Source organism: Acipenser ruthenus, chromosome 19 (genome assembly GCF_902713425.1).
Source record: "Acipenser ruthenus chromosome 19, fAciRut3.2 maternal haplotype, whole genome shotgun sequence".
In the NCBI taxonomy this organism is placed as follows: domain Eukaryota; kingdom Metazoa; phylum Chordata; class Actinopteri; order Acipenseriformes; family Acipenseridae; genus Acipenser; species Acipenser ruthenus.
Genome location: NC_081207.1, coordinates 32,858,706 through 32,877,437, shown reverse-complemented (window position 1 = coordinate 32,877,437; position 18,732 = coordinate 32,858,706). Strand labels below are relative to the sequence as shown.

The following is an 18,732-nucleotide window of genomic DNA, read 5'->3' as shown; positions in this document are numbered from 1 at the left end:
CCCGTTTTAAAATATGACTGATAGTAAATCAATTCTTCACTAAAAGCATGAAAATATAATATTATTAAAATACTGACGTGGACACGTGTACTAAAAAAACTGTTTTATTAATAATAAATGTATATTTTTAAACAGGTGCGCACCTTGGACAGCTATAGGGTCTATACAAATTAGGTAACGCATTTCTAACTTTTGATTCGCTAACTGCGTTCGCCAATCAGAAGTCATTTAATTTGTGACTTGCCTTTTATCCAATCAGATTGTTTAGGACATGACGTAACCGTTCCACTTTCTCTCCACGAGATAGCCGCATCGGTAAGGAATTCAGCAAATAATCTTCCAGCGCCTCCCGACTGCAGTACCGCTGCGTGTCCACTGGAGGGAGCCGAGCGCCTCCGTGGCGGCGGCTCCGCATGACTCGAGCGCGTTTGTGACGTCCCCGCCCCGATTGGCCCGTCTGTCGCTGTTTGTGAAGATAGCGTTCGCAGTTTTCACTGTGAACCTCTGGAGCTTGGGAAGGGAAACTGCCCGTGAAAGCTGAGCGACCAAAACTGTGAAAAATGACATCGCTCTGATAAAAATACGAGACGCCCTACACAGCATGAGTCATAAATCACAGAAATCGTGATTCCTACAAACATCATCATCATCATCATCATAATCATAATAATAATAATAATAATAATAATAATAATAATAATAATAATAATACACGTCATTAAATCCGGCTGCAGTGTTGCTAGGACTCCCAGCGTCACATTCCCCTCTGGCTGTAGTAGCGGTGTGTGTCCACGGGAGGGGGCAGTGTGCCTCACTGCCTGCTTGCCTGCGCTTTGGCTCCGCACCCACTCAAAAACCTTTTTTAAAATGTATTTTGAAATCTGAATTTGGACGCGTGTATTGTTTTGAAGTCAGCAAACATTTGAATTGCAGATGAACGAGTGTAGCTGATGGAATTGCATTAAGTTTAACACAAAGAATCGTTCGTGTCAGTGCTTCACAGAGGGTTGTTTTAATATAACAGTTTTTTTTTTTAATTTGCAGACAGTTTGTGTGAACTCTATGGCGTTGGAGACAGGACGCTTCACGTGCTCCAGTTTACACGCAGTGACTGAAGAGGAGATGCGATGTACCGTTGCTTGTTTTAGACAATGGGGACGGGACTGAGCGCTTACAGAGACGAGGGACTAACATGAACACAGAGTAACATGAACACACAAAGGCACACACAATTTCACAGTCACGATGTTAACTCGGGGGAAAGACGCCCTGCATGGCCGATTGGCTGAAAAGCAGAACAGAAGCAGCCTATCACATGAGGGGAGGTGGGTGGTGTTCTTATGACGTCACCGCTGCCAGGTCTATAAAGAGACCCGTTGTGCGCTTTCACGTCAGATGAAGAGAACGAGTCGTTGGGTTTGTGTGGGTCAGCGAGGACGCTGGAAACTAGAGACCAGGTGAAGCGCTGGAAATCCTGCGAGCTCCTCGGGACGCCGCTGGGGGCGGTCAGCCGCCGGGCTTGTCCAGTAATGTTGCGGTTAAGCGCTCGCCGCTGTGTCCTGACGGGTCCCGGAGAGGCTCAGTATATTTCATTTTGAAATGCCTACAATGCGTCCTTCTGTTTTCAATGCGCACGTCTATTTGTTTCTGTTTTGTAATGTGTTTATTTAGTGGAGGAGTTTCATGGTAGTTTCGTATTCACTTCCTCATTGCCCTCACAGTGATTTGTGAAAGAGCCTCATGTTTTAAATGATTGTTGAAGGTTATTTTAAAGCTGGTTTGAAACACCAAGCATTTGAAAAGCAGATTCAATCAATAATGGAATTGTATTAACACCTCACAGACCTGTCAAGAGACAAGAACACACAGACACACACTGAGGGGATGAGCATTAAACACTGAAACTACATCTTCATCCTCACAGGACAGGCGAGAGACAAGAACACACACAGTGAGGGGATGAGCATTAAACACTGAAACTACATCTTCATCAGTACGCAAGCCTCGAGTGAAGCGACATCCCTCATCTGCACCATGCAAATGCACTTAGTGTCATTTCAAACGGGATTGAGATTATTATGCTCAAGAGCTAAAAGGCAATAACAACGTATGATTGACGGATTGTGTGTGATGTCATTTATAAAACAGACGGATTGTGTGTGATGTCATTTATAAGACGGATTGTATGTGATGTCATTTATAAGGCAGACAGATTGTGTGTGATGTCATTTATAAGACAGATGGATTGTGTGTGATGTCAGCCTCTATTAACACTTAACGTGATCACAGTGTATGACACAGATTCATAATATTTAAAACTCTAACAAATGTACTTTAGTGCATTCATTACAGAGTCCCAGTGCTGAACAAGCATGATTTTACAGAACAAATATTTATTGATCTCTTTCTTTATTTCATGGGGAGGCGGAGCTGTCAAGCGAGCTCCAGCTGGCGGCTCTTGACAGGGCTCAGGGTGCGGTTGAAGGTGTCAGTTTCAGGGACTTGTTTCTCTGGTGGGACGATCAGTTTGCTCCGTGTGTCCAGGCTACGTCTCTCCAGGGACAGGGAGCTGGTCTTGCAGGCGATGTCCTCCTCGATACGAGTCAGCTGCTGGGACAGAGCATGCAGGACGTCCCTGGAGAGGAAATGGACATTAATCCCAGAGCAACACTGAACCAGCCTCACTGCAGACTGACAAAGACTGACTCACTGTGATTGGGCATGTTTCTTCTTCAGAAACACACAGCGAGGGGAGGAGAGGGAGGGGGAGGAGGGGAAGAGGGTGCTGGGGGGAGAGACTCACTGTGATTGGGCACGTTTCTGCTTCAGAGCAGTCATGGTGCCTTCCAGCTGCTGAACCTCATCTGTCAGCCCGTGCTGCACCTGCATGAGACAGTCAGGACGGGGTTAATATCGAGAGCAAAGAAACAGCTTCAGAAACACACAGCGAGGGGCAAGAGGAGAGGGGAGATGAGAGTGTAGAGGAGAGGGGAGAGGGGAGAGGGGAGAGGGGAGAGGGGAGAGGGGAGAGGGGAGAGGGGAGAGGGGAGGGCAAGGACACCAACCCAGCTTACACTAACATCCTCATAAAAAAAATTCAATGAATTAAATGCAACATTTTTACATGTGAGAAACATGATAAAATGCTACAATTCAGATGAGGTGTTAGAATACAAAGTGCTGAGTCTGCCCCTTGGCTGTGCTGCAAGTATGCCTAAGTCGTTTTTCATTCATTTCACACTGATTTTATTATTTTGTATTATTAAATGTTCGAGTTATTGGTTTATTAGTCCATTGTTTACATCCTAGTGCGTTTCAATGTTCTATTTTTTTTTTGTCAAAAAACAAAGTAATGTTAAAGGTAAACTCAGTAGGGGGTCTGAGCTGCTGGTCTATTTCAGCATCCTTGCAACCCCTCAGCTGCACTCATGAAGAATTCAAATACTGGGGAGCATCTGAGGTGCTTTGAGAGCTTTCTGATTGGTGTAGTTGATAGCGTATCGGCTTCAGATTCTCTTAACAACTGTTTCAAGTCCCACATGAAACACAAGTTATGTTTTTTTTCCCCTCATTTTCAGAAATATTGTTTCATTTACCTTATAGAGCTGCCGTATAATAGGGTTGGGTTTGATAATCCCTCCTCTCTTCAGTGGCATGCAACTCTGCATGTGTGTGCAGTCTCTGACAAGGGAAGTGAATCTCATATACCAGGTTAGAGTGCTGGTTTGTCACAAGCAGCCAGGTGGTGGAGTGGGCTAGTTCACTAGCTTTGCCTGCCTTTCACCTTGGAGGTCTGGGTTCAAAGCCAGTTCACAGGACAAGTGAACTGAGTTTAAAACCAGACCCACAATTCAATGGCACAGCATGACTGGTGTTCTCTGATTAAGAGACTTTAAAAAAGAATTGATAAGTAAACACCAGCGTTGTGTTTGAAGTCTTGTGTTGTGTGCTTGTTTTGTTTCTCCACGGCGTCTGTTTGTTTGAATCTGTCAGATACAACAGAAGTGACTCTTTTATTGGATATTTTCAAGGCAGTAATCACCTCCATGTTGTACAGATCATTAGTCCAGTTCAAGTCACAAATGACTGCAGCAGTACAGCTGGTAGGATGGCTCAGTTGGGAGAGCACAGGGCCCTGATTCCCAGGGTTGGTGGTTCAAACCCCGTGCAACGTGCATGTTTTTCTTGTTTTTTTTTTTTCAAGTTGGTTATTTTACCTTGTAGGCAATGTAAATCTAACTTCAGGGACAGCTGCTAGGTGGTGCAGTGGGGTCAGTCCCTGTGCTTAAATGCTCTTTCCCTTGAGAGACTGGGATCATATCCAGGATACAGATTGAAATCTTCTGTTTTCACAGCACCTTGTAGTTTGCATCTGTCAAAGACATGATAGAAGTGACTCTTTTATTGGATATTTCCAATGGAGTGATATACATTTTGTACAAATCATTAGTTAATGTACTGGAGGTCATTTGGCAGCAGGAGAGAGTAGCTCTCTGGCTAGCACAGGTGGTAGAGCACTGGATTCTGACTTCCAAGGTTGTTGGTTCAAGACACATGTAAAGCACAAGTGTTAATTTATTGATTTCAAAAATATTGTTAAACTTACCTGTTTATAAGGTTTGGTTTTGAATCCAGTTCATCACAAATTAAACAAAGCTAAGAATCACCTCTTCGCCCCCAGGTCCTCACCACACAATGTAATAATGTGTTTCAAACAACATCAGCACCAGTCGGCTGGATAGCTCTGTTGGTAGAGCAGAGACCCGTGATTCCCTGGGTAGCGGGTTCAAACCCAGAGCAGGTGTTTCCTTTTCATTTTCAAACACTTTACCTATTTTGATAGACTTGTGTTTACGTAATAGGACAAGGGGTCAGTGCTCTAAGCATACAAATAATATAAAGAGGATGATATAAGGGCTTCTGTGCAAAGCTGGGTTGTCACGAGCAGACAGGTGGTGCAGTGGGCTAGTTCACTAGCATGCTGTGCTGCCCACATTGTGGGACTGGGATCAAATCCCGGTGAGTTCCTTGTTTGTTTTCAATGACTTGGTTAATTTCTTATATAAGACAATGAAAAAGCAGACTACTCCGTGGAAGTAAGATGGACTGGGTTCAAATCCAGGCGAGTTCTTTGCTTGTTTCAAAGAATGTGTTAATTGAGCTCATATATAGTGTGAACCAAAGCTTTCCTGTGGGAGCTGGTGGCGCAGTGGCTATGCTGATGGCCTTCTCTCCCTGAAGACGGTGGTTCGAATCCTGGTCCTGGAGGCGAGTTCCTGAGGTAAGTAATGCTGTTGGTTGTGAGTCATGGTGGTGGTTGTAAATCTGGGTGTCGACTGTAAGTAATGATGCAGGTTGTAACTAACGATGTTGGTTGTGTCTCCACAGACGGAGGAGGGCTGTGTGCCCTGAAGAGGAGCCGGAAGAGGATGAAGAGGGGGCTGGGGCCCCCGGCCGTGGGGGGAGTGGAAGATGGGGGTGTTGGTACCAGAGAGGAGGAAAAGAAGGAGGTGGTGTAAACATGGGGGAGCAGGCAGGCAGGGATATTCCTTTTGCCCTGACAGGGAGCGTTAAAGATATCTTATGTCCTATAATCATCTCTAGAGCTCAGCTGATCGGGCCCATTGCAGGGCAAAAGGGCAAGGTAACATCCCTGCCTGCTCCCCCATGTTCACACCTCCTGCTTTTCCTTCCCCCATGGTACCAACACCCCTGTCTTCCACTCCCCCCGCAGCCGGGGGCCCAAGCCCCCTCTTCATCCTCTTCCGGCTCCTCTTCAGGGCACACGGCCCTCCTCCGTCTGTGGAGACACAACCAACATCGTTAGTTACAACCTGCATCATTACTTACAGTCAACACCCAGATTTACAACCACCACCATGACTCACAACCAACAGCATTACTTACCTCAGAAACTCGCCTCCGGGACCAGGATTCGAACCACCGTCTTCAGGGAGAGAAGGCCATCAGCATAGCCACTGCGCCACCAGCTCCCACAGGAAAGCTTTGGTTCACACTATATATGAGCTCAATTAACACATTCTTTGAAACAAGCAAAGAACTCGCCTGGATTTGAACCCAGTCCATCTTACTTCCACGGAGTAGTCTGCTTTTTCATTGTCTTATATAAGAAATTAACCAAGTCTTTGAAAACAAAGGAGGAACTCACCTGGATTTGAACTCAGTCCCCCAAGGTAAGCAGCACAGCATGCTAGTGAACTAGCCCACTGCACCACCTGTCTGCTTGTGACTGCCTTGTTGTCTAACCTTGTATATGAGGTTCACTTCCCTTGTCAGAGGTCGCACTGCAGGAGTTGAGAATCCTGGCGCTGACTGCACAGTTGCAGTCTTTCATGCCACTGAAGAGAGGAGGGATTATGAAACACCCCTGTTACACAGCAGGGCTCGGAGGTAAATACCAGGGATACCAGGTCAATGCTATGAGTGTTAACACTAATCATATATATAATAACTGTGTGGCTTCCAGAGGAACATGTGTTTTTTATATTGTGTTCCTCGTCAAGCTGTGGAATCTGAAGCTGCGCAGCAGAAATGATTCCACTTCCAGCAGGTTGACTTTGTGCAAAGTTTCTATTCTGATGTAAACTTTCATCCCCCCCCGAGCACTGTACTGTCTCCACTAAATCATTATTACTGATGAACCAACGGGAGCGCCAAGCCTTCCTCAATAGACAAAGCTAGCGCTGCTGTTCAGGGTGAGCGTGCCTCAGCACTGCCAGCAAGCACTCGGGCGCTGGGGAGCAAAGCAGCACAAGAGCCTGGATGTCTTGGCTTTGCGGAAGTGAAGGGAGCTCTGTGAACACTGTCCTGTCCTTTCTGCAGAGGAAACGGAAGATTAGCATGGAAAGCGACCCCTTAGAGGAAGGACAGCATTCTGATCAAGGACAGGTGGAGGGCCATGAAAAGGCTTCAGAGGCTTCTAGTCGTAGTTTAAAGTTTCAGCCAATAAAAGTGACACGTTGTGTGTCTGTATTGTAGCTGCGATTACTGCCTGGTGATTGAGAATAAATATGTATAGATCCTCTTTCAGGACTTGTTGTGTGACAGGATGCTGCATGGAGCCATGAAGAAGGGAAACGCCCACACAGTATGTATTTCCAAACGTCCGGATTTATTAAAGAAAAAGGCTTGAAAGTAAAACAATCTCCCCTCTACGAGCAATGGTAATGGAAGGGCTGCAGTCCCCAGCAAAAACACACTCTGTTACCCACAAGCCTCCTGCACCAAACTGGGCTCCTTTTAAAATAGCAGAAAGTAGAAAATGTGGTTTGTCTCACCAAACACACACAATGCAAACAGTCAGTCAATATGTAGCGGTATTGTGAAGCGGGATGTGGGGCTGCTCAATGCCTTGCTCACTGGGTGTGCTTCTATTCTTTTAAACAAAGTAAGGAGAGGAGAGGAGAGGGGGAGGAGAGAGTAAAGAGGAGAGGAGAGAGGGGAGAGGGGAGAAGAGAAGGGAGAGGTGGAGAGGGCAGCAGCAGTATTCCTCAGTCCAGGAAGGACAGCTCCATGCACTCCACAGCCTCAGGGTGAAGCATGCGAGTCGCCAGCCGCTCCATATCATCCAGGCTCAACAAGCGCAGCCTCCGCTCGTAATCCTGAGAGAGAGGCAGAGGGAGAGACACAGTCACAACTACACGCTGCTCTACACCTGCATTTCAGAGTGTGTGTGCTGCAGCTGTGATTGTGTGTGCGTCTGTGTCACTGTACAGCTGTGTCTGTGTGTGTCTGTATAACACTGTGCATGTGCTGCAGCTAGGATTGTGTGTGTAGCAGTGTTTATTGTGTTCAGGTTACCTTGTGTAGCTGCTCCAGACTCTCACTGTGTGTGTGTGTGTGTGTGTGTGTGTGTGTCTGTGTGTGTGTGTGTGTATTGTGTTCAGGTTACCTTGTGTTGCTGCTCCAGACTCTCACTGCGTCGGCAGGGCTGAAGTGTTTGTTCAGAAGAGCAGGCAGGCTGTGCCACACTGACCCGGGGTGAGGCGAGGCGTGAGAGGAGGGGTTAGGCGAGGGGTGAGAGGAGGGGCGAGGGGTGACAGGAGGGTTGAGGCGATGGGTGAGAGGAGGGGTGAGGTGTGAGAGGAGGGGTGTGGCGAGGGGTGAGGTGTGACAGGAGGGGTGAGGCGAGGGTGAGGGGTGAGGTCTGAGAGGAGGGGTGACACAGGGAGTGCTGTTCTTGCGAGGGTGACACTTTCTCTGTTGGGGGCGTCACAACGAGTTCAGCTTGGAATCGGGAGCGATGGAGTCGTGTGACAGTCTGTGCTCATCTGAGAGAGAGAGAGAGAGGGAGGGGGAGAAACAGGAGAGATTCAAGACCAGGTAGATTAACTCTCAGCTGCTGACTCGGTGTAATTTCATAACTTTTGTTACGATGACAAAACACGTCATATCTCTGCCGTCCAATCAGCAATTTTGTTTTTTTAAAGTATGAGTCATAGCCATGACTACGGGGCTTGTCATGATACCATTGGTTTAGGGCTAGGGTGGGCGGGACATATAATATTTTGATTACAAGGGCGAGTCTCTGCTGGCGCCATTGTGACTGAGTGCACAGCAGAGTCGAAGCTCTGTATCTCCAGTTTTACAATCCCAAGAGTGCTAATCTATATATCATCTAAACGGGAGGTACTTGGGCTAATTAACCATATTGTTGTTGTTGTTTTTTTCAACTTGATATTGTTTTTTTGTGCTGAGTACATCTGCAGTGTTTATTTTTGTTTTGTTTTCGCTGTGTCTCTTGTGTGTGTGCTTGCTTGCTGGGCAGGGCTAACTTCATGACTGCTGTAGACGAGAGGAGCTACTGTACCAACACCACGTTTTGTTTTGTTTGTTTGTTTTGTTAAACATCTTTCTTATAGTTAGTTTCACATACGGTTTTATTTTAGACTTGTTTTTCCTCAGGAGAGAAGGCAAAACTAACAGGTCTATCGCATGTGATGCAAAGTTAGGCGTTTGTGTACGTCTGTGTTTTACTTTTTCTAGTCGATTCATTATTTCTCTGTAGTCGTTATTATTGAATTATGCATCTATTATTTTTTAACTTTTTATTCGATGTGTAAAAGAATGAGAAACACCTTGTTTAGTTTTTATTTTTACGTTGTGTATGTAGCCTATGTAAAAAACAAAGACATTTAGCTGTAGTTATTATTTAGCCATGTATTTTATTACTCGTTTACTGTGTGTAAACAGAAAACATTATTTAGCTGTTGTCACTATTATTATTTAGCCATGTATTTTATTACTTGTTTACTGTTTTATGTGTGTGAAAAAGGATGGAGCAGAATATTAATATTAGTATTAATATTATTATTATTAATTGGTATTTATTTTAATGTTTTATGTGGGTGTGTGAAAGCCACAAAATGGATGGAGACAATCAGCTCCAGCATGTGGTTCAGTCACTGAAGAGGAGGAGGGCCCTGACTGAGGAAGAGATCGAGGGCATGTACGCCATGGAGGAGGACCTCCCTGATGAAGAGCTGCTGCAGGAGGATGAGGAGGAGGAGGAGGAGAGTGATCTGGAGGAGCCCCAGTCCAGCACTTCAACTGCAGGGTAGTTTTGATAATAAATATATACAGCACAATATGGAACGTTTTATTTTTTTTGTCTCCCTCCCTCCCAAATAAAATTCTTAATTTCAAAGTTTTATTTGTAATATACTTTTTTTTCCAAATAAAAAAATTAAACATTTTACTTGATAACTTGTGTGTTGTTTCTTTATTTTTATACTGAAATATAATTGTATCTCAAACAGGGCAACAGTGTTTCCAGTCTCACTTTTTGCCAAGTTTTAATCCTGGTCTGCCTTTGCCATTTCGGAGGTTGATTTTTGTAAAATACTAGGCATTGCAAAACCTTATCTAGCTCTGCAACTGTGCAAGATATTTCAATTCTGATTTCAGATTTGAATTCCTTGGAAAATTGTGCAGCTACAATATACTCTAGTTTTTTTATATATATATATAACTCTTGGAAAGAGGTTGAAATTGACCAATTTTTTAAAATATTATTTATTATTTTTCATATTTCGATAATTTTTGGGGAGGTGTAGCTCATATGAAAATAAAAATAAAATCACCCCACAACAAAATAAATTACATCAATGGAAAGATCTACTTAATGCCTTTCTGTAGGTGTATTGGGTTTTCATTTCTGATTTAAGGTTCCAAAACTACAAGTGTTTAAACAGAAAGGCATCATGTTTATGACCGGATATGTTTATTCCCCGTAGGCAGCATAGGGTTAAAACACTTCATGCAACTCAAAGATGATAAAAGATTGAAAACACTTTGTTTGCAGGTGTTACTGTTAATAGATATATGTAGAATAACATGCATCCTTTTTAACTGAGTGCTGAGCTGTGCTGTGCTGTGCTGTGCTGTTCAGCCTACCTGCCAGCGCCTTGCCTTTGTAGAGGAGTCCCTGTTGATTGACAGGTATGTTGAGCCTGTCAGAGACCAGACTCCAGACTGTGGAGACCTTCTCATCCTCACAGACCTGTCGAGACAAGAACACACAAACACACAGTGAGGGGATGAGCATTAAACACTGAAACTACATCTTCATCCTCACCGGACAGGCGAGAGACAAGAACACACACACACACACACACACACACACACAGTGAGGGGATAACCATTAAACACTGAAACTACATCTTCATCAGTACACAAGCCTCGAGTGAAGCGACATCCCTCATCTGCACCATGCAAATGCACTTAGTGTCATTTCAAACGGGATTGAGATTATTATGCTCAAGAGCTAAAAGGCAGTAACAACGTACGCTTAGAAATAATAAAACAATGTTTTTAAGAAAGCCCTCAGGACACGTGACGACATCCCCTCCTTGACAACGTCCTGTCCTCCTGTAGGAAGTGTCTCTTTACCTCAGCAATACCTGAGCTGGGAAGGTACACATTTTAAAGGGCCTTGATTTGCAGCAATGCAGTTCAACCCGCTCTGTAATGTTTTATGTTCTGTTATCAAACAACCGCTGACTTGCCCAATCGTAGAAAGTAGAAGTAGAAAATGTGGTTTGTCTTACCAAACACACACAATGCGAACAGTCAGTCAATATGTAGCGGTATTGTGAAGCGGGATGTGGGGCTGCTCAATGCCTTGCTCACTGGGTGTGCTTCTATTCTTTTAAACAAAGTAAGGAGAGGAGAGGAGAGGGGGAGGAGAGAGACACAGAGTCACAACTACACGCTGCTCTACACCTGCATTTCAGAGTGTGTATGCTACAGCTGTGATTGTGTGTGCGTCTCTGTGTCACTGTACAGCTGTGTCTGTGTGTGTCTGTATAACATTGTACATCTACTGCAGCTAGGATTGTGTGTGTAGCCGTGTTTATTGTGTTCAATTTACCTTGTGTAGCTGCTCCAGCCTCTATATGTGTGTGTGTTTGTGTGTGTCTGTGTGTGTGTCTGTGTGTTTGTGTTCAGGTTACCTCGTGTTGCTGCTCCAGACTCTCATTGCGTCGGCAGGGCTGAAGTGTTTGTTCAGAAGAGCAGGCAGGCTGTGCCACACTGACCCGGGGTGAGGCGAGGAGTGAGAGGAGGGGTGAGGCGAGGGGTGAGAGGAGGGGTGAGCTGTGCTGTGCTGTGCTGTTCAGCCTACCTGCCAGCGCCTTGCCTTTGTAGAGGAGTCCCTGTTGATTGACAGGTATGTTGAGCCTGTCAGAGACCAGACTCCAGACTGTGGAGACCTTCTCATCCTCACAGACCTGTCAAGAGACAAGAACATACAGACACACACTGAGGGGATGAGCATTAAACACTGAAACTACATCTTCATCCTCACAGGACAGGCGAGAGACAAGAACACACAAACACACACACACACACACACACACACACACACACACACAGAGACACACACACACACACACACACAGTGAGAGGATAACCATTAAACACTGAAACTACATCTTCATCAGTACACAAGCCTCGAGTGAAGCGACATCCCTCATCTGCCACCATGCAAATGCACTTAGTGTCATTTCAAACGGGATTGAGATTATTATGCTCAAGAGCTAAAAGGCAATAACAACGTACGATTATAAACAATAAAGATGACCCCCAGTCAATATAGCCGGGGAAACCGCACCCTGCTGATCAGAGCTCACAAAGACAAACACATTATTAAAAGCCACTCAGCAAACAGTCACAAGCGGGTCCGGACGGCCATTTGTTATTAAAAATGCGGGATTCAAAAACAACCGCTGCACTGAATAATAAACAAAGTAAACGAGATGCACTCACCTGGTTTAACGAGCGCTGTCCCTCGTAGTCTGTGTAAAACAAGAGCAAACGCCTCCTCACATGGCGTCCTTCTTCCACAAACTTATCACATGAAATAAAGTCGTTTCACACAGACACACGCCTCCGGCTGAGCTGTCCTCTGCTCTTTACAATTGGTAGCGAACTTCAGGGAGACAGACGAGGCTTTAGCTTTCATTTCCTATCCAATGCTGCCCTCGTGTGGACATTTAGTAGAACTGCTGTCGAGGGGTTGATTTGAGTGTTAACTAATTCTGCTTCATAAAACCAAATGAAACCTGCTGAAAAACGTCACGTTAGCATACTGAAATACACACGCATCTACGTCTGTGATTAAATTATTGCAAACACCCGTATATACTTTCAGATACATTTTAAACCGCTATAAAAGAGAACTACAGTTGATTCCTTCAGGCACGTTCCGGTTTAGAATCGTTGTTTACTTTGGTTATTTCGAAACTGCCCGTTTTAAAATATGACTGATAGTAAAACAATTCTTCACTAAAAGCATGAAAATATAATATGATTAAAATACTGACGTGGACACGTGTACTAAAAAAATGTTTTATTAATAATAAATGTATATTTTTAAACAGGTGCGCACCTTGGACAGCTATAGGGTCTATACAAATTAGGTAACGCATTTCTAACTTTTGATTCGCTAACTGCGTTCGCCAATCAGAAGTCATTTAATTTGTGACTTGTCTTTTATCCAATCAGATTGTTTAGGACATGACGTAACCGTTCCACTTTCTCTCCACGAGATAGCCGCATCGGTAAGGAATTCATCAAATAATCTTCCAGCGCCTCCCGACTGCAGTACCGCTGCGTGTCCACTGGAGGGAGCCGAGCGCCTCCGTGGCGGCGGCTCCGCATGACTCGAGCGCGTTTGTGACGTCCCCGCCCCGATTGGCCCGTCTGTCGCTGTTTGTGAAGATAGCGTTCGCAGTTTTCAATGTGAACCTCTGGAGCTTGGGAAGGGAAACTGCCCGTGAAAGCTGAGTGAACAAAACTGTGAAAAATGACATCGCTCTGATAAAAATACGAGACGCCCTACACAGCATGAGTCATAAATCACAGAAATCGTGATTCCTACAAACATCATCATCATCATAATAATAATAATAATATTAATAATAACACACGTCATTAATTCGGCTGCAGTGTTGCTAGGACTCCCAGCGTCACATTCCCCTCTGGCTGTAGTACCGGTGTGTGTCCACGGGAGGGGGCAGTGTGCCTCACTGCCTGCTTGCCTGCGCTTTGGCTCCGCACCCACTCAAAAACCTTTTTTAAAATGTATTTTGGAATCTGAATTTGGACGCGTGTATTGTTTTGAAGTCAGCAAACATTTGAATTGCAGATGAACGAGTGTAGCTGATGGAATTGCATTAAGTTTAACACAAAGAATCGTTCGTGTCAGTGCTTCACAGAGGGTTGTTTTAATATAACAGTTTTTTTTTTAATTTGCAGACAGTTTGTGTGAACTCTATGGCGTTGCAGACAGGACGCTTCACGTGCTCCAGTTTACACGCAGTGACTGAAGAGGAGATGCGATGTACCGTTGCTTGTTTTAGACAATGGGGACGGGACTGAGCGCTTACAGAGACGAGGGACTAACATGAACACAGAGTAACATGAACACACAAAGGCACACACAATTTTACAGTCACGATGTTAACTCGGGGGGAAAGACGGCCTGCATGGCCGATTGGCTGAAAAGCAGAACAGAAGCAGCCTATCACATGAGGGGAGGTGGGTGGTGTTCTTAAGACGTCACCGCTGCCAGGTCTATAAAGAGACCCGTTGTGCGCTTTCACGTCAGATGAAGAGAACGAGTCGTTAGGTTTGTGTGGATCAGCGAGGACGCTGGAAATCGGAGACCAGGTGAAGCGCTGGAAATCTTGCGAACTCCTCGGGGCGCCGCTGGGGGCGGTCAGCAGCCGGGCTTGTCCAGTAATGTTGTGGTTAAGAGCTCGCCGCTGTGTCCTGACGGGTCCCGGAGAGGCTCAGTATATTTCATTTTGAAATGCCTACAATGCATCCTTCTGTTTTCAATGCGCACGTCTATTTGTTTCTATTTTGTAATGTGTTTATTTAGTGGAGGAGTTTCATGGTAGTTTCGTATTCACTTTCTCATTGCCCTCACAGTGATTTGTGAAAGAGCCTCATGTTTTAAATGATTGTTGAACACACTTCAATAATAAAGGTTATTTTAAAGCCGGTTTGAAACACCAAGCATTTGAAAAGCAGATTCAATCAATAATAATGGAGTTGTATTAACACAAGTCGTCTCTGCTTCACAAAGCTCGTTAACAACGCAGAGGTGCCAGCTTATAAAAGCAGAACCGAGGAGAACAGCAGCAGTAAGTAATGTTACTTACAAGCCAGTAACATTATTTCTGCTGTTTAATGTAGAACTGGTAACTGTAAACACATGACATTTAAAATGAACAACCCCAATACAAAGACTTCAACACAGATTTTTATTTATTTTGTGTTTCTTCTGGATTTAAATATCAGTAATGAAGAGTGAGTGCTTCAAACCTGGACTGAAATATTCAACCTCAAAACTATATCAAAATAACAACACCTGAAGAAAGATTTGATCTCCTCCTCAGAGCTGCAGGTTCCTCTCTCTCCTCTCCTCAGAGCTGCAGCTCCCTCAGTAGCAGGTTCCTCTCCCTCCTCCCTCTCTCTCCTCAGAGCTGCAGCTCCCTCAGTAGCAGGTTCCTCTCTCTAATCTCTCTCTCCTCTCCTCAGAGCTGCAGCTCCCTCAGTAGCAGGTTCCTCTCTCTCCTCCCCTCTGAGCTGCAGCTCCCTCAGTAGCAGGTTCCTCTCCCTCCTCCCTCTCTCTCCTCAGAGCTGCAGCTCCCTCAGTAGCAGGTTCCTCTCTCTTCCCTCTCCTCCCTCTCCTCAGAGCTGCAGCTCCCTCAGTAGCAGGTTCCTCTCTCTCCTCCCTCTCCTCACCTCCCCTCCTTGGCGAGGAGAGGGGAGAGGTGGAGAGGAGAGGGGGGAGAGGGCAGCAGCAGTATTCCTCAGTCCAGGAAGGACAGCTCCATGCACTCCACAGCCTCAGGGTGAAGCATGCGGGTCGCCAGCCGCTCCATATCAACCAGGCTCAACAAGCGCAGCCTCCGCTCGTAATCCTGAGAGAGAGGCAGAGGGAGAGACACAGAGTCACAACTACACGCTGCTCTACACCTGCATTTCAGAGTGTGTGTGCTGCAGCTGTGATTGTGTGTGCGTCTCTGTCTGTGTGTGTGTGTGTCGGTGTGTGTGTGTGTATAGCAGTGTGTGTGTTTATTTTGTTCAGGTTACCTTGTGTAGCTGCTCCACACTCTCACTGTGTGTCTGTGTGTTTGTGTGTGTGTGTGTATAGCAGTGTGTGTGTTTGTGTTCAGGTTACCTTGTGTTGCTGCTCCAGACTCTCACTGCGTCGGCAGGGCTGAAGTGTTTGTTCAGAAGAGCAGGCAGGCTGTGCCACACTGACCCGGGGTGAGGCGAGGCGTGAGAGGAGGGGTGAGCTGTTCTGTGCTGTGATGCGCTGTGCAGTGCTGTTCAGCCTACCTGCCAGCGCCTTGCCTTTGTAGAGGAGTCCCTGTTGATTGACAGGTATGTTGAGCCTGTCAGAGACCAGACTCCAGACTGTGGAGACCTTCTCATCCTCACAGACCTGTCAAGAGACAAGAACACACAGACACACAGTGAGGGGATGAGCATTAAACACTGAAACTACATCTTCATCCTCACAGGACAGGCAAGAGACAAGAACACACACACACACACACACACACACACACACAGACACACACAGTGAGGGGATGAGCATTAAACACTGAAACTACATCTTCATCCTCACAGGACAGGCGAGAGACAAGAACACACAGACACACAGTGAGGGGATGAGCATTAAACACTGAAACTACATCTTCATCCTCACAGGACAGGCAAGAGACAAGAACACACACACACACACACACACACACACACACACAGACACACACAGTGAGGGGATGAGCATTAAACACTGAAACTACATCTTCATCCTCACAGGACAGGCAAGAGACAAGAACACACACAGACACACAGTGAGGGGATGAGCATTAAACACTGAAACTACATCTTCATCCTCACAGGACAGGCGAGAGACAAGAACACACACAGACACACAGTGAGGGGATGAGCATTAAACACTGAAACTACATCTTCATCCTCACAGGACAGGCGAGAGACAAGAACACACACAGACACACAGTGAGGGGGTGAGCATTAAACACTGAAACTACATCTTCATCAGTACGTACGCCTCGAGTGAAGCGACATCCCTCATCTGCCACCATGCAAATGCACTTAGTGTCATTTCAAACGGGATTGAGATTATTATGCTCAAGAGCTAAAAGGCAGTAACAACGTACGCTTAGAAATAATAAAACAATGTTTTTAAGAAAGCCCTCAGGACACGTGACGACATCCCCTCCTTGACAACGTCCTGTCCTCCTGTAGGAAGTGTCTCTTTACCTCAGCAATACCTGAGCTGGGAAGGTACACATTTTAAAGGGCCTTGATTTCCAGCAATGCAGTTCAACCCACTCTGTGATGTTTTATGTTCTGTTATCAAACAACCGCTGACTTGCCCAATCGTAGAAAGTAGAAGTAGAAAATGTGGTTTGTCTTACCAAACACACACAATGCGAACAGTCAGTCAATATGTAGCGGTATTGTGAAGCGGGATGTGGGGCTGCTCAATGCCTTGCTCACTGGGTGTGCTTCTATTCTTTTAAACAAAGTAAGGAGAGGAGAGGAGAGGGGGAGGAGAGAGACACAGAGTCACAACTACACGCTGCTCTACACCTGCATTTCAGAGTGTGTATGCTGCAGCTGTGATTGTGTGTGCGTCTCTGTGTCACTGTACAGCTGTGTCTGTGTGTGTCTGTATAACATTGTACATCTGCTGCAGCTAGGATTGTGTGTGTAGCCGTGTTTATTGTGTTCAATTTACCTTGTGTAGCTGCTCCAGCCTCTCACTGTGTGTGTGTTTGTGTGTGTCTGTGTGTGTGTGTGTGTTTGTGTTCAGGTTACCTTGTGTTGCTGCTCCAGACTCTCACTGCGTCGGCAGGGCTGAAGTGTTTGTTCAGAAGAGCAGGCAGGCTGTGCCACACTGACCCGGGGTGAGGCGAGGAGTGAGAGGAGGGATGAGGCGAGGGGTGAGAGGAGGGGTGAGCTGTGCTGTGCTGTGCTGTGCTGTGCTGTGCTGTTCAGCCTACCTGCCAGCGCCTTGCCTTTGTAGAGGAGTCCCTGTTGATTGACAGGTATGTTGAGCCTGTCAGAGACCAGACTCCAGACTGTGGAGACCTTCTCATCCTCACAGACCTGTCAAGAGACAAGAACATACACAGTGAGGGGATGAGCATTAAACACTGAAACTACATCTTCATCCTCACAGGACAGGCGAGAGACAAGCACACACAAACACACACACACACACACACACACACACACACACAGAGACACACACACACAGTGAGGGGATAACCATTAAACACTGAAACTACATCTTCATCAGTACACAAGCCTCGAGTGAAGCGACATCCCTCATCTGCCACCATGCAAATGCACTTAGTGTCATTTCAAACGGGATTGAGATTATTATGCTCAAGAGCTAAAAGGCAATAACAACGTACGATTATAAACAATAAAGATGACCCCCAGTCAATATAGCCGGGGAATCACACCCCAGTCAAACCGCACCCTGCTGATCAGAGCTCACAAAGACAAAGACATTATTAAAAGCCACTCAGCAAACAGTCACAAGCGGGTCCGGACGGCCATTTGTTATTAAAAATGCGGGATTCAAAAACAACCGCTGCACTGAATAATAAACAAAGTAAACGAGATGCACTCACCTGGTTTAACGAGCGCTGTCCCTCGTAGTCTGTGTAAAACAAGAGCAAACGCCTCCTCACATGGCGTCCTTCTTCCACAAACTTATCACATGAAATAAAGTCGTTTCACACAGACACACGCCTCCGGCTGAGCTGTCCTCTGCTCTTTACAATTGGTAGCGAACTTCAGGGAGACAGACGAGGCTTTAGCTTTCATTTCCTATCCAATGCTGCCCTCGTGTGGACATTTAGTAGAACTGCTGTCGAGGGGTTAATTTGAGTGTTAACTAATTCTGCTTCATAAAATCAAATGAAACCTGCTGAAAAACGTCACGTTAGCATACTGAAATACACATACATCTACGTCTGTGATTAAATTATAGCAAACACCCGTATATACTTTTAGATACATTTTAAACCGCTATAAAAGAGAACTACAGTTGATTCCTTCAGGCACGTTCCGGTTTAGAATCGTTGTTTTCTTTGGTTATTTCGAAACTGCCCGTTTTAAAATATGACTGATAGTAAATCAATTCTTCAC

The 18,732-nt window shown here is 45.5% G+C and overlaps 1 protein-coding gene across 2 annotated transcripts; it reads right to left on the bottom strand.

Annotated features, from left to right (window-relative positions):
- Window positions 1–2,124: 2,124 nt before the first annotated feature.
- On the bottom strand, window positions 2,125–11,883 carry LOC117968413 (tektin-2-like). Of its 2 annotated transcripts, XM_034916071.2 has the most exons (4): window positions 11,475–11,883; window positions 10,417–10,522; window positions 2,804–2,883; window positions 2,125–2,635 (listed from the first exon to the last, which is right to left on the bottom strand). In XM_034916071.2, exons 1-4 carry the CDS (start codon window positions 11,498–11,500, stop codon window positions 2,434–2,436), a joined length of 414 nt encoding a protein of 137 aa, XP_034771962.2. In that variant the 5' UTR covers window positions 11,501–11,883; the 3' UTR covers window positions 2,125–2,433. The 2 variants fall into 2 exon arrangements, 1 of the variants encoding a protein (XP_034771962.2); XR_009307811.1 differs by lacking the exons at window positions 2,125–2,635; window positions 2,804–2,883; window positions 11,475–11,883 and adding exons at window positions 7,112–7,622; window positions 7,913–8,291 and having other exon boundaries at window positions 10,417–10,527.
- Window positions 11,884–18,732: the final 6,849 nt, after the last annotated feature.